This window comes from Berghia stephanieae, chromosome 12, assembly GCF_034508935.2.
Source record: "Berghia stephanieae isolate SIO BIC M18660-M18661 chromosome 12, UCSD_Bste_1.3, whole genome shotgun sequence".
Taxonomy (NCBI): Eukaryota; Metazoa; Mollusca; class Gastropoda; order Nudibranchia; family Aeolidiidae; genus Berghia; species Berghia stephanieae.
The window spans coordinates 667,902-683,663 of record NC_088371.1 but is presented as its reverse complement, the minus strand read 5'-3'; the positions used below and the strand labels follow the sequence as shown (position 1 = coordinate 683,663).

At 37.5% G+C, this 15,762-nt stretch overlaps 2 protein-coding genes across 3 annotated transcripts in view; one reads left to right on the top strand and one right to left on the bottom strand.

Moving 5' to 3' along the window:
- LOC144958072 (uncharacterized) overlaps positions 1-15,610 on the bottom strand; it is a gene marked incomplete at its 3' end in the record, with an annotated part of 53,657 nt that extends 38,047 nt beyond the window's left edge. For both annotated transcript variants that reach the window (XM_078889676.1, XM_078889678.1), the window contains 1 exon segment: positions 15,520-15,610.
- LOC144958218 (uncharacterized) lies at positions 1,951-3,444 on the top strand (the record flags this gene model as incomplete). The annotated part of the gene is made up of 1 exon (XM_078890029.1): positions 1,951-3,444. A coding segment is annotated over one exon (1,038 nt), but the record flags the coding sequence as incomplete, so codon positions are not given.
- Positions 15,611-15,762: the final 152 nt, after the last annotated feature.

The window sequence follows — 15,762 nt, the reverse complement described above, 5'->3', positions numbered from 1 at the left end:
CACATCCGGAGGGAAACTCATGCCCAAATACAAAAATACAAACAGGAAATGGACCAGAGACACCCCCTTCATGACCACAATTGCCCCAAAAGGAGGCTCAAATCAAGGAAAAGCTTCCTCACAGTAGAGAGCCTTCACCCAGACCACTCAGCATTCTTACGCCTGGACAAATGGGTAGAATGGGACAAGACAGCAAACGATGCCCTCCAGCCCCCAACAGAAAAGCTCCCAGCAGGCACAGACCTCAAGAGAAAAGACTGGGTGGCGTTGAACAGAGATAGAGCAAAGGTGGGAAACACCGCCACCAACCTCTTTAAATGGAAAATCTCACCGGGCACTGAATGCCCAAGCGGTCACCCCAGACAGACCATTGACCATGGACCACATCCTGTCCGAATGCTCGCTGGGACCTCACTGCACCAATGCTGACCTGAGGGAATGCAACCGGACTGCCCGGGACTGGCTGACCACTGGCGCGACAAGATATGATGATGATGCTCACTAAACAAAACTTAAACTCACTACTTCTAGTGCAGTGGTCTGTCTAGTAAGTTTTACTCAGCTACTGCTGACGGAGACTGAGTGAGTGTAGTGTTAGGCAGTTTAGTGAGCAGCAGCAGTGACAGTCAAACTTTGACCCAACTCGCCCATAGGAAAGTTGTGACTGGAAATTGCCGTTCGCGTTTTGGGGTGTTCAATTAAAGATGTATAACTTCGTTATAAAGAGGAATATCGCAGATGGCAGAAAACACAAGAAGGCCCAAAATGGGGGTCTCCTTTTGAAAGAAACTTATTTCTATGAAAAAATCCAAATTCACTTATTTTTTTTTTGTGTTTTGTGTTGATTTATGGTTAAGGAACCTGTGTGAGCAGTTTGAAAAAAAAATATTTTGTTGTTATTAAGATATTGTTTGTTGAAGTGTTTTTTTATGGGTTTTGGCGACAACAAACGTTTTCATTTCAGCCACGGTAGTTTCGGAAAACTGCGTTAAAGAAACATGAAATCAACTCAGAAATTCTTTGAATGGCCATATTTTGTGAAATAAAACATTAAAAAATCGGAGAATGAGTTTCATTTTTAAAAATAATTATGATTTCATGCTTAAAATAAAGAAAAACGGCCGTTTTCGAAAACACAAAGTTTTGGGGACTTCGTAATTCTTCCATAGCGAGGCTCTTACTTCCTGTAAAATACGAGTCAAAACATCCGGTGTCTACATCGTTTTTCCATAGCTGCAGTTTTTGTTTACGGCCCTAAAACGTTATCCGATAACTTCGACGAGTGAAAATTGGTAAGTTGACTATTTTTATTATAATTTTAAGTATTTTAGTATAATCATTGTGAAATTCAAAGGATTTGTGTTAGTTTTAATGCCCGTTTTTCTGTGTGTCGCTCTTCCATAGCAGTTTTTCCAGGTACTACCGCAAACTCGGGGACCCGAGTCTCTCTTGCTTAGTTTACCCTAGATACGGTCTGCCGCCTGGAATGATGACACTGGATGTTGCTTATTGTTGTATGCCAGATTCTTATCGTTGTATGCCAGACTGGCATTTTCTTTTTTATGTGTTTTATTATTATGTGCGAATTTAATGTATAATGTTTTTATACGTTTTGAACCCGTTTTTGAACAAATAAACGTATATTTGAAAATGGGTAATAAAAACAGTAAAACATTTTTTTGACGTGTTCAATCATTTGGATTTCACGTGGGGTTCTTTGCCGTTTTTTTTTGTCTGGTGTGTTTGTGTTTTTCACGCCGCGGCATTTCGATTCTCATCGTTGTATGCCAGATTGGCATTTTCTTTTTTTCGTGACCAGCATTTTCTACAAAATTATGTGTTTTATTATTATGTATGTACATGAATATAATATGTATTATATTCGAATTTAATGTCTAATGTTTTTATACGTTTTTGAACCCGTTTTTGAACAAATAAACGTATATTTGAAAATGGGTAATAAAAACAGTAAAACATTTTTTGACGTGTTCAATCATTTGGATTTCACGTGGGGTTTTTTGCCGTTTTTTTTTTTTTTTTTGTCTGGTGTGTTTGTGTTTTTCGCGCCGCGGCATTTCGATTCTCGTAATTGCGTTACAATTATTATATGCTCATGCGAGGACAGAAGAAGACGCTATTCTCTTTCTCCAGACTAACGGGTTATTGACAAGAAATCCACCAAATTGTGCGACTTGCAACCGAGTCACCACTCTTATAAAGAAAAGTGCCACAAGTGACAACAGGTACTGGCGTTGCCCTACCCACAAGAGTGTCAAAGTTCCCTTAAGGAGAGGATCGTTCTTTGAACATCAGTGTCTTCCTCTGAGGAAAATTGTTGAGCTGCTCCTTTTGTGGGCTTTCAAGGAGCCGATTCTAAACAGTACAGGGCTCACTGGAGTGAGTGAAAATTCTGTTTTACAGTGGTATGGTTTTTTTCGAGACATTTGTTCGTGGTGGCTTTTGAACAACCCGTACCAAATAGGTGGTCCAGGCCTCACAGTCGAGATCGACGAAAGTCTAGTGGCCAAAAGAAAAAACAACGTGGGCCGAGTTGCTGAGCAACGGTGGGTGTTTGGTGGTGTGTGTAGGGAGACGGGACAGGGATTTTTAGTGGTCGTGGATAACGACAGATCAGCGGCTAGACTGTTGCCACTTATTCAGGAGCACATCGCCCCTGGTTCCACTATACACAGTGACGGCTGGGCTGCATACAACGGGATAGCCAACCTCCCAGTCCAACCTCCATATCAACACCTGGTGGTGAACCACACAACTAACTTTGTTGACCCCCAGACAGGCGCATGCACCAACACTATTGAGTGCTATTGGAAGAACTGCAAACGCAGGTTCAAATCTATGCTGGGTGTCCACAGTAGTCAACTGGAATCTCATTTGGATGAATTTATGTGGAGGGAGCTATACGGGAAGACTCACCAAGAAGCCCTTCGACATATTATTCTCCATCTTTCGCAGTGGTATCCAGTATAGGGTGAGTTATAAATACTGTTTACTACTAGTATATGAAAAAAAAACCCAACAAAACAAAACAAAATCCAGTCCAGATCTAATTATCTACTATGAATCTAGAAATAGATATATTTAGATCTCGAAGCGATCTAAATTTTATATTTTAAAATATATTAGATCTAAAAAAAAAATAATTAAAAAAATAAAAATTTTGGCCAAAAAATAATTTGGATCTAGATTTTATATTTTAAAAGATATTAGATCTAAAAAAAAATTAATTAAAAAAATAAAAATTTTGGCCAAAAAATAATTTGGCCAGAAATTATTTGGGGGTCCCCGAGTTTGCGTAAAAAAATAAAAAAGATTTGGCCAGCAATTGTTTGGGTCCCCGAATTTGCGTAAAAAATATAAAAAATTTGGCCAGAAATTATTGGGGAAATTTTTGGGTCCCCGAGTTTGCGGTAGTACCGATTTCCATAGCAGAATCAAGCCGGCTTCGATTGTTTTGATTCTGATAATTCCATTTCTAACCCCTGAAAGTCGATAATCGACTTATTTTATTGTAAATATATGATGAATAACAAGATAGAAACCCACAACTACGCAGGATGATGTTATTTTGGCTTGAAATGCCTTGATTTAATGTGCGATACGGCAAAGTTTGGAAAACTGCTATGCCACAGAATAGCGAAACCAATATGGCGGCTGATTCACGATAATGGCATGGCTGGCGACCCATAAGAAATCAACTAAATTTAGATTAAATTTATGAAAATGATAAATAGACGTTATTTTATCAAATTTGAATAGAATTATGTTCCCTTTCATTTAATTTGATTCCCACCATTTTTCTTTCTTGTATGATTCAGATAACATCAGTAAAATTTCTCTAATTAGTTGTACATTTATTTCAGCTACTTTTCTTCATATAAATATTTCGATGATTATATGTTATTAGACTCATTATTAATATTATTTGCTAATTTGTATATTTTTCTTTGGGCAGGTTCTTTTATTATTTCATATTGCATTACACTTCTTAACATATGAGATATAAACACAACTTTCTATTTGACTTTAATGTAATACCAGAACCATATTTACTTATCTTTCCCAGATCAGACTGTCCAGTGGTGAAGGTGGGGGAGTACCTCAAAATAACATGCGAGATAAACAAGCTGACAAAGACTTTTTTTGCTGTTGTAAGAAGTTTTTCATACCTTTAATGCAATATTTTGTAATATTTATAACTCATTTTCATGTTTTCTGAAGTTGCAGGTGGTAAGTAAGCTGTTGTTTGACTTTGAAATTTGAATTTTTTTTTTTTATGATAAGAATATACCTATCATCTTGTTTCTTGTAATTTTTCCACAGGTTTCAACCCCACCAGAGCCTTCTTCTGATGCTCCATTCGTGCGATTCATGCGGAAGGGCCCTGGCAAGAGATATATGTTTGGTGATGTTCCAGATGAAAGCTTCATCAGTCAGGCCCTCCGGACAACTACCGCTGGACGAAAGTGCCCTCGGAGCAAGTTACGATTGATAACAGGGGGCACTATTTTTTAAAATTATAATTGATTGTATATATTAACCTTTATTTGTATTTGCTGTATATATTAGATTTATTGATTATTTATAACATTTCAAAGAATTTTATACTTTAAAATAAAAAAAACATGAAAACTTCAAATTTTTCCGACTCGTGTCCTTTTGTATTTTTTTTTTTTTACATTAAAAAAAAAAAATATGGCATGAATCCTGCTATTATTTTGAGAAAAATGCATGGGCTGCTTAGTTATGCTGTTTTAAGATGATTTCAAATGCCTGGGGGCAGGTTTGCATTGAAATTTTGGTGATCCTGAGAATTACCAGAAATTTTCAAAAAAACGGAAGAGTTGTCTTTCTTTGACAATTTCTCTTCATGTAAGAGGCCTGCTGCTCTCAAAAGCTATTTTTTCTGAATCTGCAATGATTAACCTTTCATTTGATACCAAATATGATGTGTTTGGAGTATTTTGAAAATTGGTCAAAATGGGCCCCAAAATGAAAACCCTCTGAGACCCTTTGTGTTTTCCGCCAGATATTTTGGTATCATTATTTTCGTCTTTCAATTTCCTTTTAAATGGTGCCAATTAAAGAAAAATCCATTAATAATTCCAGAAGTTATATGAAATTAAAATATGGTAATTTTCAAATGCATTTATTTTTTTATTTACCGCGTGTGTTTTTAAAATTTAAACGCTTGTTTTTAGAATAACATCTAAACTTTATTCATGCCAAATTTCAGGGCTCTATTATCGATGCGCAGACACCTTTTAACTCTGCGCCGAAATGCCTTGTTTACATTATCTTCTCATCATGGCTGCCGGGCGATATCGATATTCATATCGATATTTTAAATTTAGTTATGTATTATGTTAAATTTGGTCCATAATATTTTCAGTACTATTATTTACTATGTTTTTATTTTGAATACATACTTTCCAACTTTATTTATAGGCATTTTATTGTTTTTGTTTTAAAAGTTCGTATATTTCTTCTCTTAGTGAAATTCGATATTAATAATATCGATATTTTAAAAATACCAATTGCTTTAATTTTATTTTGTTTTACTTTGCCATCAAGTCATCAAGTTTCTTTCCCATATGTTTAGGTATGTTTATCATTTGTATCCATGTTTTAAAGGCCTTAGCCTTAATAATTATTATGGTAAGAAGTTCTATTAGTTTTGACACCCCCATACATTGAGAGGGGGGGGGGGGGGGGGGGTAAAATTATATTAATTGTCAGTTCAAATGATGTAATAGCAATAAACCCAAAGTGGTTCAGCAGAATTTTTTAAAGTATTAAAAGCCAGAACTTTCCTTCTAATTATAATAGGGAATCTGTTTCAATTTATTTGAACTTTTTCAATCTACCATTTTATTTTGGCCGCTGGTAGACACTGCGTGCTACGCGACGGTGACCACGGGATGGTAAACATCGCGCGTTACGTTGTGGGAAAGAAACGGTAGTAGGTGCAGCGTATTACGCTACCACCCACTTGCCGAGATGGTAGCTGCAGCGTAGATAGGTAGAGTAGAGCGTAAAACGTTACGAAGTTTCCGATGGCTGTTATAAATCCATTTTCCGTTTCGCATCCAGATTTTATTACGCTACCACCCACTTGCCGAGATGGTAGCTGCAGCGTAGAAAGGTAGGGCGTAAAACGTTACGAAGTTTCCGATGGCTGTTATAAATCCATTTTCCGTTTCGCATCCAGATTTTATTACGCTACCACCCACTTGCCGAGATGGTAGCTGCAGCGTAGAAAGGTAGAGCGTAAAACGTTACGAAGTTTCCGATGGCTGTTATAAATCCATTTTCCGTTTAGCATCCAGATTTTATTACGCTACCACCCACTTGCCGAGATGGTAGCTGCAGCGTAGAAAGGTAGAGCGTAAAACGTTACGAAGTTTCCGATGGCTGTTATAAATCCATTTTCCGTTTAGCATCCAGATTTTATTACGCTACCACCAACTTGCGGAGATGGTAGTGCAGCGTAGATAGGTAGAGCGTAAAACGTTACGAAGTTTCCGATGGCTGTTATAAATCCATTTTCCGTTTCGCATCCAGATTTTATTACGCTACCACCCACTTGCCGAGATGGTAGCTGCAGCGTAGATAGGTAGAGTAGAGCGTAAAACGTTACGAAGTTTCCGATGGCTGTTATAAATCCATTTTCCGTTTAGCATCCAGATTTTTGTATTTTGTGGCTCGGTTTTGTTTCTCGATTATGAGTCCAAAATTTTGTTTAAATCCCACAAACGCCGCATGCTGCCAATTAACCTCCTCCTCCTCTTACTACTACTACTACTACTACTACTACTACTACTACTACTACAATAACTTTTTTTAAATGCTACGCAGCACTACTTCCAATTGTAATTGTATTATCTGACGATGTAAAAATACAAACGAAATGGTGAAAAATGAAAGATATTGGATGGAAAAAGTAGAATCAATGTACCGTTGGGGCTCAAATCCTTCGTCGGCAAAACAAACAAGTGGTGTAAATATGACAAATGCAGCGTTGCACTGTTGGGTGATTGAAGTATAAAGGAAACGGTGGTGTACCATACGTTGTGAGTAGATTCCCAAGGCTGTTTCACACATGAACATTAAGAGCAGGTCAGTTTATAGAAAGACGAAAAATGAGTAAAATAAAAGAGATACTTGTTAGAAATATATTAATCGTATCTAGTAGTAGTAGTAGTAGTAATGATATTGGTAGTAGTAGTAGTAGTAGTAGTAGTAGTAGTAGTAGTAGTAGTAGTAGTAGTAGTAGTAGTAGTAGTAGTAGTAGTAGTAGTAGTGGTAGTAGTAGTAGTAGTAGTAGTAGTAGTAGTAGTAGTAGTAGTAGTAGTAGTAGTAGTAATGTGATAACTATGTGGATTAGAATGGGCTGGGGAAGAGGTGTTTGTGCGGTGTCCGGAACTTCGTGAAGGAAATGAATGGCCACTTTTGATGACTGGAAAGGAAGGAATAGATGGACAGATCTGTATTTTTACACACACACAGATAGAGAGAGAGAGAGAGAGAGAGAGAGAGAGAGAGAGAGAGAGAGAGAGAGAGAGAGAGAGAGAGAGAGAGAGAGAGAGAACAAAAGCATTTGTGGGAGAGACTTAGTGGATAATAGCACTGTTGGTAGGGACTCGGTTGATAATAGCACTGGTTGCTGGGAACCGATGGCTAATAGCGCTGGTGGAAGGGACTCAGTGGCTAACAGCACTGATGATAGGGACTCAGTGGCTAACAGCACTGATAATAGGGACTCAGTGGCTAACAGCACTGATGATAGGGACTCAATGGCTAACAGCACTGATGATAGGGACTCAGTGGCTAACAGCACTGATGATAGGGACTCAATGGCTAACAGCACTGATGATAGGGACTCAGTGACTAATAGCACTGATGATAGGGACTCAGTGACTAATAGCACTGATGATAGGGACTCAGTGGCTAATAGGGCTGGTGGTAGGGACTCAGTGGCTAATAGCACTGGTGGTAGGGACTCAATGGCTAATAGCACTGATGATAGGGACTCAGTGACTAATAGCACTGATGATAGGGACTCAATGGCTAACAGCACTGATGATAGGGACTCAGTGACTAATAGCACTGATGATAGGGACTCATTGGCTAACAGCACTGATGATAGGGACTCAGTGACTAATAGCACTGATGATAGGGACTCAGTGGCTAATAGGGCTGGTGGTAGGGACTCAGTGGCTAATAGCACTGGTGGTAGGGACTCAGTGGGTAATAGCACTGGTGGTAGGGACTCAGTGACTAATAGCACTGGTGATAGGGACTCGGTGGCTAATAGGGCTGGTCTGGTGATAGGGACTCAATGGGTAATAGCACTGATGGTAGGGACTCAGTGGCTAATAGGGCTGGTGATAGGGACTCAATGGGTAATAGTAATAGCACTGATGGTAGGGACTCAGTGGCTAATAGGGCTGATGATAGGGACTCAATGGGTAATATCACTGATGGTAGGGACTCAGTGGCTAATAGGGCTGGTGATAGGGACTCAATGGGTAATAGTACTGATGGTAGGGACTCAGTGGCTAATAGGGCTGGTGATAGGGACTCAATGGGTAATAGTAATAGCACTGATGGTAGGGACTCAGTGGCTAATAGGGCTGGTGATAGGGACTCAATGGGTGATAGCACTGATGGTAGGGACTCAGTGGCTAATAGCACTGGTGGTAGGGACTCAGTGACTAATAGCACTGGTGGTAGGGACTCAATGGCTAACAGCACTGATGATAGGGACTCAGTGACTAATAGCACTGATGATAGGGACTCAGTGGCTAATAGGGCTGGTGGTAGGGACTCAGTGGCTAATAGCACTGGTGGTAGGGACTCAGTGGGTAATAGCACTGGTGGTAGGGACTCAATGGCTAAGAGCACTGATGATAGGGACTCAATGGCTAACAGCACTGATGATAGGGACTCAGTGACTAATAGCACTGATGATAGGGACTCATTGGCTAACAGCAATGATGATAGGGACTCAGTGACTAATAGCACTGATGATAGGGACTCAGTGGCTAATAGGGCTGGTGGTAGGGACTCAGTGGCTAATAGCACTGGTGGTAGGGACTCAGTGGGTAATAGCACTGGTGGTAGGGACTCAATGGCTAATAGCACTGATGGTAGGGACTCGGTTAATAATAACACTGGTGGTAGGGACTCAGTGACTAATAGCACTGGTGATAGGGACTCGGTGGCTAATAGGGCTGGTGATAGGGACTCAATGGGTAATAGTACTGATGGTAGGGACTCAGTGGCTAATAGGGCTGGTGATAGGGACTCAATGGGTAATAGTAATAGCACTGATGGTAGGGACTCAGTGGCTAATAGGGCTGATGATAGGGACTCAATGGGTAATATCACTGATGGTAGGGACTCAGTGGCTAATAGGGATGGTGATAGGGACTCAATGGGTAATATCACTGATGGTAGGGACTCAGTGGCTAATAGGGATGGTGATAGGGACTCAATGGGTAATAGTAATAGCACTGATGGTAGGGACTCAGTGGCTAATAGGGCTGGTGATAGGGACTCAATGGGTAATAGTAATAGCACTGATGGTAGGGACTCAGTGGCTAATAGGGCTGATGATAGGGACTCAATGGGTAATAGCACTGATGGTAGGGACTCAGTGGCTAATAGCACTGATGGTAGGGACTCAGTGGCTAATCGCACCGATGCTAGGCACTCAGTGGGTAATAGCACTGATGAAGGGACAGTGGCTAATAATAGGGCTGGTGGAAGGGGCTCCGTGGCTAATAGCACTGGTGGAAGGGAGTCAGTGGGTTATAGGGCTGGTGGTAGGGACTGACTCAGTTGATAATAATAGCACTGGTGGTAGGGACCAAGAGAGAGAGATGGAACAATAGCACAGGTGGCAGGGACTCAGTGGTTTATTACACAAACAGGTGGCTAATAGTAATGAAGTAGGTACAAGTAAAACGAATAAAAAAATCAAGACATGTAGGATTGCAATATCCGCCACAACCAGCAAGGAATACAATTTATTACTGTAATAAAAGATTCAAATTCAATATAGAACAAACATTGACATCGAAACTGAAGGCATAAACCAAACGCCCATGCCAAATATTTCATGATAAGAATATCACCATTGCAATGTACTGTTCATCAGTAACATAATTGAGAAAAAAAAAAAAAAAACACATCAGAGGCACGACGAAACACCTTGACTTGGGATTTAGTTCCCCCCCCCCACCCATTCCACGTTAGCAACTGCACACCCCTGCAGCCACGCAGTCCTCAGCACATAGGTACACCTTGACTTGGGAAAATGAGGGAAGAATAAACTTCAATATCAAACCATGATTAATTAATTTAATAAAAACCTGACTACTGGTAAGCAAATAAATATAAAACTAAAAAGCCCAAAAGAAAAAAACAACCCCCAGCACCTTATGCCATACTCTCCAGTGACTCTGAAAAAGACAAGCGTGTGCAGTCGGCGCTGCAACAAGAAATTTCCGATAAAGCAAAATAGTTACAAGGGATAGAGTAGAGTCATGTAAAGAAAGTAGGGCATAACATACTCCAAGAAATGTGTTACATAAATGAGAACTTTATGCATTTCTGGTGATTATTTAAGAACATGCACAAAATTTACAAACATAAGAATTACTGTCAGGCAAATGAATGCAAACATTGTGGAACCAACGGATACAACGAAGACATCTTGTCTAGTCAGTTGGCCCACTGCTTAGCTCTCTTGGGGGATCTTCTAATCTAGATTCATTTTTTTAAATCCTCCTTTTCTTCGGTAAACCTAAAACAGTAATTCCAACACCTTTTGGTCTTCCTCTCTTTCCTAACTTTGTTGGTGGTTTGATATTTAAAAGATGCGCACTGGTGGTAGGGATGCAGTGTGTAATAGCACTGGAGATCAGAACTAAGCAGTCAAATTATATGTCACCAATGGCAGTGAATACAATTTACATGCATTATGAAAAAAAATTTATCCCACATTGGAACGCACTAGTCCGCTTAAAACATCTGAGCTAGGAAATGTTTCACCGTAAAGGAGAACCTGTAGTCAAAAGTCCATTTTTTATCTCGCAGTGCCAATATTGGTATTCCCCTATTATTTTTAGGTGGTAGGAGGTCTAATTTAATGATTAACACAAACACACACACAAAAAAAGCTAAAAACTTAAATGTGTGGCTGTGTGGTCTTATGGTATGACACTCGCTTTCAGATCTTTACTCACATTCTCTCACCGTACTCGGGTGTAAAATGAGTACCTGGTCGTTAACGGTGTTGTCTCTGTCCGAAAAATTGTAATATCGCATAACAGGCGTCATGTCCTATCCTATATGTTAAATATTGCTGTTGACCAGGGACCCCTTGTAAAGCGCTTCGAGAACATTTAGGGGATTTTGCACTAAAGCATTAAAAAAGCCCAATTTGTTTAAATGACTTCAATGACACAGACAATATAGGCTAAAATCAGACCAACCCCCCCCCCCCCCCAATTTTCTACAGTGATGCATCGAAAACCAACGAATACCTTCCAAATTTGCACACACTGTCTCCGACAATAGCTTCATCATGATGTAAAGGTTTAGCAAGACTTGAAAATTTTAATTAATTTATTTATTGAATTGTTCTTCGATTACGATTGAAAATTTGGCACAGAATGACAGGCAATTTAATCCAATTTAAAAGTTCATAAAACCACTAAATTTTAGTCTAGCCCAAAACCAAATCCATCATGATGCAAAACCCATCATACGAAAGATTCTGACCAAATTGGAAGACTATTGGAAAACAATCCAGATATGAATGTCAGAAAATCAGGAAATGATGCAAAATGGAATTTTGAGAAAAAACATAATCTTTCTTTAATTTGATAAACAAGCTAATTTTGTAGATAACGTCCATCAAAATACCAAAGTATAATCAATATGGAACAAGAAAATGTAAATTGATCAAGTTCTGAAAAGAAATTAGAAAAATAATTGATTCGCTAACCCATATCGCTCAGAAAAAAATATTGAATGATCTCAATTTTTCATTTTTAAAAAAAATAATTTGGTGGTCAAATATGCTTTATAGTTAATCTCAGAAACTAATAATGTGAAGATAAACACCAAAAAAACCAAGTCTTTAATTATTTTTTTTTTACATTTTACAGGGACACCCTATAGACTAAGATTAGTTGTAAAACCCTAAAATTTCTAACATTGATCAGATGCACCAAAAACAAGCATATAAATTTCTTTCAAATTTACACACAATGTTTATTACATAAATAACTACATCATGATGGAAGAGTTTACCACTAGTCTACAAAATAAATTCTTTACAATATCTTTTAAATTTCGACTGTAATTGTGGCGCAGGTCGACAGGAAAAAAATAATTTCTAAAATTAAAAAATCCTCTAAATTTTAATTTACCCCAAAATGCTTCCATCATGATGCAAAAGACATCATAAAAAAGATTCTGAACAAATCTGAAAATAATCTAAAGGAAAATGACATTTTTATGGTAGTTAGAAAATCAGAAAATGACATACAAAGGAAATTTGAGAAAGCACTAATTTGACATAAGCTGATCCATAAAATTTTCAAAATAATGACCATCATAGGACAAGAAAACACGAAAATTGTGGAGACTGATTTGACTACAAAATGTATAAATGATTCGCTAACCCATTCCCTAAGAAATTAAATGCTGAAAATTTTTTATATTACCTTACTCTAATTTTGTGGTCAAATATGATTTATACCTTACGAATTCATCATCGTAATTGTAATCACAAAAACTAATTATCAAAAATTCTCAAAATATGATTTCGCAAAATATGATTTTAAGCACTACCCTTATTTTTCAATTTTTTAAAATGCCGCTTGTGAGAGAAGTATCTAATCAATTTGAACTGCAAAATAAAATCTATTTTAAACAAGAAAACAGCTAAATGGTGAAAATAGATCTAGCACCAAATAAAGAGCAATTTGCTTTCGCAAACTCCTAGAAAAAAAATTTCTTTCGTCTCAATACAGGAAAAATCAACACCACATGTTTGCACTGCTTTTTCTGTAGTTCCACAAAGAGGGTTGATCTTGCTCTGGTTTGAAAAATGGAAATAAAAAAGAGACATTTCATTACGTAGCAATTTTTGGAAATGGCTATATAATTAAAATCATTGTCATAAAATGAATTTGTCAAAGACATACCAATTTTTTCTTTAAATGGTCATCGTTCTCACCAACATAGTTGAAATTTTGTTCGCATTACATACAGGACAAAAGTCTTGACAACAAACTCTATTAAGTTAATAAATGCAGTAGTAACTCAATTCAAATAATCCTTTGTCATTTTCATTTAGAAAAACGAGAATTTACATTGAGCATGCAAATCTCAAAGTTGGTAAAATTCCCAGTTTCAATCCCTCTATTTCGTTAGTATTGGCAAAATGAAAATCTCGAACAAAGTGGACATTCCTTTGCGATGTTGAATTTTTTACCCACGAATTGATTGTCTCGAACTGGCTGAGAAAAGGAAATTGAATAGTCTCACTATCGACTCTCGACAGAGTTCATAATAACGGAGCGCTATCATTATAATTATAATATGAATTTTATCAAGACCACCCACATTTACCTCCCTCAAATTCAAATCCTCTGTAAAATACTCAATTTGGAAAATTCGAAAACACGGAAATCTCGAACAAACAGGCATGGTCATGGTCCCGACTTGTTCGAAATTTCCGTGTTCGAGTGTACTGTATTGATCACCAATACAAATGTAAAGGCGCCATGAAGATTTGAAAACATTACTAACCAGTTTCAAGAAAAGCATGCAGATACTCTGCTCTGCTGGCAAAGATGATGGTTTGCTGATTGATAAGATTGCCACAACACACTTGAGCCAACTATCTTTCTTGATTGTCAGAAAACCAGTATGGTCAACTGAATTCTTTCATGTTAGCTGTCGATGAAAAAAAAAAAATAATTAAATTCTCTGCAGTGAAAATGGCACATACCAATGTCATTGCTTAAGTTAATAATAATAATAATAATAATAATAATAATAATAATAATAATAATAATAATAATAATAATATTAATAATAATAATAAATAAATAAATAAATTGAAAAAAAAAAGTAATAGTACTAATGATGATAATATCGTTTCTCATTATTGACAATACTGTATATAGATCTAATCTATATTCATCGTCATTATCATGATCATGAGGCATTTCACTCCAAAGTTCTAAAAATTGTGTCACCGCCGGTACGGCTTCCACTGCTGCTGCTCACTAAAAACTGCCTAGTTGTTACAGTTACACTAGATCTACACAGTATTAGAATAGAAGTAAAATCAACGAAGGATTAATCCATAACGATCACATTGGCATGCAGACCACACACATTCATTCATTCATCATTCATCTCTATCCACAATCACATCATCATCATATCGCCATCGGTCGAGTACACACTGTCCTAGCCTTGATCAAATAAAAGAAAAGACAAATTCTTACCTTTACAGAATCCTGGCGAGTAAAAAAGGTGTTGGTCTCAGTCTGCAATTGCTTAACTGCATTTAACTGCAAGTTTGTTGATGCTCGGAACTCGAAGAGTCACAATTCACAATCGAACAAAACGACCACGACTTCGCGGTTGGCGCCACGGTCGACTTACCGGATGTGACCTTTGACACGCCCGGTAACCTGGTGGAAAATTTCGCTCACTACGCTGCGAGGAATGGGGGCAGTAACGGTTGCGTATTACGCTGTGGCCACCCACTTCGTTTTATTTTTATGCAATTAAATTGCCAAAGGTAAAAATAAACTCATTATGTCATTACACAACATGTTTATATCTTTTCATTTAAATGCTCTCAAACCCTATTTTATTCTCTCTATGTATTAATTAAAAGAGGGTAATTATTGCAATTGTTTCAGTGAGATATTGAGGATAAATCCAAAAGTGATTGAGCAAATTCTTTCTAACTTATCTTCCTCTTTATTAATGTAAATGCATTGTCCTCGATAAGACGAACATTTTGGTATACAATATATGATAAGAACTCCATATTGACTGTTTTAACCATTTTTTATTAACATCACGCGTTTTCGGTCACAACTTTGATTGCAATGGTAATTTTGGGGTAAATATCGGTCTGAAATTTCAGACTTTGAACTGCCGTAACTACATTTCTAATCAAGATAGAAACAAAATTCAAACTGTTTTGTAGTCTGTGTTGCCAGCTCTTTCATATGACATTGGTTTCAAGTGTGTGAGGTACATTTAGAATTTCTATTAAACTCCCTAGTAGTGTGAGTGTGTGTTTTGGTGGTGGTGAGTTTAGTTAGTTTGAGATCGGTCTGACAACATCAGGATATCCAAGGACAGCCGAGTCCATAAAACTAATAAAAGATATATCCAACAAAGGTCAACACAGTCTAAACAAGAAAAAACATTTTGTATTAAGATTGTTACCGTTTAGTTTTTATTCGGTCATGATTTTTTCTCACATTCATAAATCCACCACTTGCTCGTTTTTTATTTCTTGTATTTAACTGGGGCTCAGGGGATATAACTCTGAAATGAGTGGAAAAATAATTTCGACTAATTATTTCAACTTATTTATATAAATAATATGGCAACAACAACAAAAAGAAAAGAAAACCCCGTAAATATCACATCGACAAAATTATCAAAGGTACCAAGTGTCAATATAAT